This window comes from Littorina saxatilis, linkage group LG3 (assembly GCF_037325665.1).
Source record: "Littorina saxatilis isolate snail1 linkage group LG3, US_GU_Lsax_2.0, whole genome shotgun sequence".
Taxonomy (NCBI): domain Eukaryota; kingdom Metazoa; phylum Mollusca; class Gastropoda; order Littorinimorpha; family Littorinidae; genus Littorina; species Littorina saxatilis.
In genome coordinates this window covers 29,154,181-29,158,049 of record NC_090247.1, presented here as the reverse complement: position 1 = coordinate 29,158,049, position 3,869 = coordinate 29,154,181, and the positions used below count along the sequence as shown (strand labels likewise).

Below are 3,869 nucleotides of genomic sequence, written 5' to 3'. Positions count from 1 at the left end.
TTTCTAAATCTAGAACTGTCCCCCGGTAATTTATTGACATGCAACATGTAAGCAATAACAAAATGAATTATATGCTACTCAGAACTCACACACAAATCAAAAATTCATCTACATCAAAAAAAGTTTCGATCATGCGGTGCATTGTGGGAAAACGTCCAACCTTCCTACCAGTACAATCATACATTAAAGCAAGAATTTGCCCGCGAGGTGATTTTTAATTCAGCAAGGATCCTCATTATCTCAAACAATTTTATTTTTAAATTAGTACTGAGTAAGTGAGTTTAATACTAAAAAAAAATCACACCCCCTCCCCCCCCCCCCCCCCCGCACACACACACATACACACGCACGCACCCACACCAACGCATGCACTCACACGTACACTAACACATAAACACACGTACGCAGCCCCACACGCACCCCACCAATCACACACACACACACACACACACTGAACCGTATTTTAGTATCATCGGCAGCACTCTTCTTCTTGGTACACTATCTTCTTGCACAGCATCAAACATCGCTTCCCTCGTGACGTCACTAGCATCGAACACGAACCTACCTGCGTGCGATGGAGACCTACTTGGAGCGTCTGGTGACGACACTGATGACGACAACCCTGCTTACATCATTCTTTCATCCGGGCTAAAGCTATAGCCTATCAAAGCTGCGACCGACGTGACAGAGAATGAGAGAAGGATCCTTGAGGGAAAAGTCAAAGGCTTCGAAAAGTCTCTTCAAAGCTTTTCACTTTGCAGGCAAATGATGAGGAAATAGATGATCTCTTTCGGACATAGATGCAGGCTAAGCTCAATTCCACGCATATAGAAGATGCTAGAAGGGATGTAGGTGGAAATAGGGTGCGGGGTAGAGGGGCAGGGGGCACGGGAGGTTGAGACAGGGTATGGAGATGGGGGAGAGGTGGAGGGGCAGGGGGCACGGGAGGTTGAGACAGGGTATGGAGATGGGGGAGAGGTGGAGGGGCAGGGGGCACGGGAGGTTGAGACAGGGTATGGAGATGGGGGAGGGGTGGAGGGGCAGGGGGCACGGGAGGTTGAGACAGGGTATGGAGATGGGGGAGGGGTGGAGGGGCAGGGGGCACGGGAGGTTGAGACAGGGTATGGAGATGGGGGAGAGGTGGAGGGGCAGGGGGCACGGGAGGTTGAGACAGGGTATGGAGATGGGGGAGGGGTGGAGGGGCAGGGGGCACGGGAGGTTGAGACAGGGTATGGAGATGGTGGAGGGGCAGGGGGCACGGGAGGTTGAGACAGGGTATGGAGATGGGGGAGGGGTAGAGGGGCAGGGGGCACAGGAGGTTGAGACAGGGTATGGAGATGAGGGAGGGGTGGAGGGGCAGGGGGCACGGGAGGTTGAGACAGGGTATGGAGATGGTGGAGGGGCAGGGGGCACGGGAGGTTGAGACAGGGTATGGAGATGGGGGAGGGGTAGAGGGGCAGGGGGCACGGGAGGTTGAGACAGGGTATGGAGATGGGGGAGGGGTGGAGGGGCAGGGGGCACGGGAGGTTGAGACAGGGTATGGAGAAGGGGGAGGGGTGGAGGGGCAGGGGGCACGGGAGGTTGAGACAGGGTATGGAGATGGGGGAGGGGTGGAGGGGCAGGGGGCACGGGAGGTTGAGACAGGGTATGGAGATGGGGGAGGGGTGGAGGGGCAGGGGGCACGGGAGGTTGAGACAGGGTATGGAGATGGGGGAGGGGTGGAGGGGCAGGGGGCACGGGAGGTTGAGACAGGGTATGGAGATGGGGGAGGGGTAGAGGGGCAGGGGGCACGGGAGGTTGAGACAGGGTATGGAGATGGGGGAGTGGTGGAGGGGCAGGGGGCACGGGAGGTTGAGACAGGGTATGGAGATGGGGGAGAGGTGGAGGGGCAGGGGGCACAGGAGGTTGAGACAGGGTATGGAGATGGGGGAGGGGTGGAGGGGCAGGGGGCACAGGAGGTTGAGACAGGGTATGGAGATGGGGGAGGGGTGGAGGGGCAGGGGGCACGGGAGGTTGAGACAGGGTATGGAGATGGGGGAGGGGTGGAGGGGCAGGGGGCACGGGAGGTTGAGACAGGGTATGGAGATGGGGGAGGGGTGGAGGGGCAGGGGGCACGGGAGGTTGAGACAGGGTATGGAGATGGGGGAGGGGTAGAGGGGCAAGGGGCACGGGAGGTTGAGACAGGGTATGGAGATGGGGGAGGGGTGGAGGGGCAGGGGGCACGGGAGGTTGAGACAGGGTATGGAGATGGGGGAGGGGTGGAGGGGCAGGGGGCACGGGAGGTTGAGACAGGGTATGGAGATGGGGGAGGGGTAGAGGGGCAGGGGGCACGGGAGGTTGAGACAGGGTATGGAGATGGGGGAGGGGTAGAGGGGCAGGGGGCACGGGAGGTTGAGACAGGGTATGGAGATGGGGGAGAGGTGGAGGGGCAGGGGGCACGGGAGGTTGAGACAGGGTATGGAGATGGGGGAGGGGTGGAGGGGCAGGGGGCACGGGAGGTTGAGACAGGGTATGGAGATGGGGGAGGGGTGGAGGGGCAGGGGGCACGGGAGGTTGAGACAGGGTATGGAGATGGGGGAGGGGTGGAGGGGCAGGGGGCACAGGAGGTTGAGACAGGGTATGGAGATGGGGGAGGGGTGGAGGGGCAGGGGGCACAGGAGGTTGAGACAGGGTATGGAGATGGGGGAGGGGTGGAGGGGCAGGGGGCACGGGAGGTTGAGACAGGGTATGGAGATGGGGGAGGGGTGGAGGGGCAGGGGGCACGGGAGGTTGAGACAGGGTATGGAGATGGGGGAGGGGTGGAGGGGCAGGGGGCACGGGAGGTTGAGACAGGGTATGGAGATGGGGGAGGGGTGGAGGGGCAGGGGGCACGGGAGGTTGAGACAGGGTATGGAGATGGGGGAGGGGTGGAGGGGCAGGGGGCACGGGAGGTTGAGACAGGGTATGGAGATGGGGGAGGGGTAGATGGGGCAGGGGGCACGGGAGGTTGAGACAGGGTATGGAGATGGGGGAGGGGTGGAGGGGCATGGGGCACGGGAGGTTGAGACAGGGTATGGAGATGGGGGAGGGGTGGAGGGGCAGGGGGCACGGGAGGTTGAGACAGGGTATGGAGATGGGGGAGGGGTGGAGGGGCAGGGGGCACGGGAGGTTGAGACAGGGTATGGAGATGGGGGAGGGGCAGGGGGCACGGGAGGTTGAGACAGGGTATGGAGATGGGGGAGGGGTGGAGGGGCAGGGGGCACGGGAGGTTGAGACAGGGTATGGAGATGGGGGAGGGGTGGAGGAGGAATGGAGAAGGAAGACGCAAATACAAGATGCTTTATAGAAGAGATGTAGGTAGAAGAAGGGGTGGGGGTGGGGTTAGAGGGGGCTGCCAGATTGAAGGAAGGGGACGGGGGGAGGGGGGGTTAAAAGACGGGCGGAAGACAGAGGAGGGGGGGGGGGGCGGTGTGCATGGAGAAGGAAGACGTGGTAGTGAAGGTAACGAAGGTAGCAGATTGGACGACCAGATGGGGGATGAGGAGGTAGGGGTGTGTGTGTGTGGGGGGGGGGGGTGCGTTGGAGGGTAGGTTGTGTGGATAAGGGTTAGGGAGATTGTCACAGGGAGAAGAGTGGGGGAAGAAGGGGGGGGGGGGGGGATATCAGCTAGTAGCGGAGATGGAGGAAGTGGCGGCAGAATTGACGGCCAGATGAACTTCCTTGATGAAATCATTTCACAGGCAGCAGGAATCAGGTTAATCATAGACCCTGTAGCTACAATCTCTCTGGGTTAACCAGTAATTTTATGTATTTTACCAGTTGGTACCTGACGGTATCGGAAATGAAATAGGCAATCAGATGATTTCTATTTGATATTTTTTTGCCACACA

At 59.9% G+C, this 3,869-nt stretch overlaps 2 protein-coding genes across 2 annotated transcripts; both read left to right on the top strand.

Annotated features, from left to right (window-relative positions):
* The first annotated feature begins 1,391 nt into the window (after window positions 1-1,391).
* On the top strand, window positions 1,392-2,990 carry LOC138961157 (uncharacterized). The gene has a single exon (XM_070332755.1). The coding sequence runs from the start codon at window positions 1,392-1,394 to the stop codon at window positions 2,988-2,990; it is 1,599 nt and encodes a 532-aa protein (XP_070188856.1).
* A 14-nt stretch (window positions 2,991-3,004) lies between these two features.
* Window positions 3,005-3,325, top strand: LOC138961156 (uncharacterized). The gene has a single exon (XM_070332754.1). The coding sequence runs from the start codon at window positions 3,005-3,007 to the stop codon at window positions 3,323-3,325; it is 321 nt and encodes a 106-aa protein (XP_070188855.1).
* The last annotated feature ends 544 nt before the right edge of the window (window positions 3,326-3,869 follow it).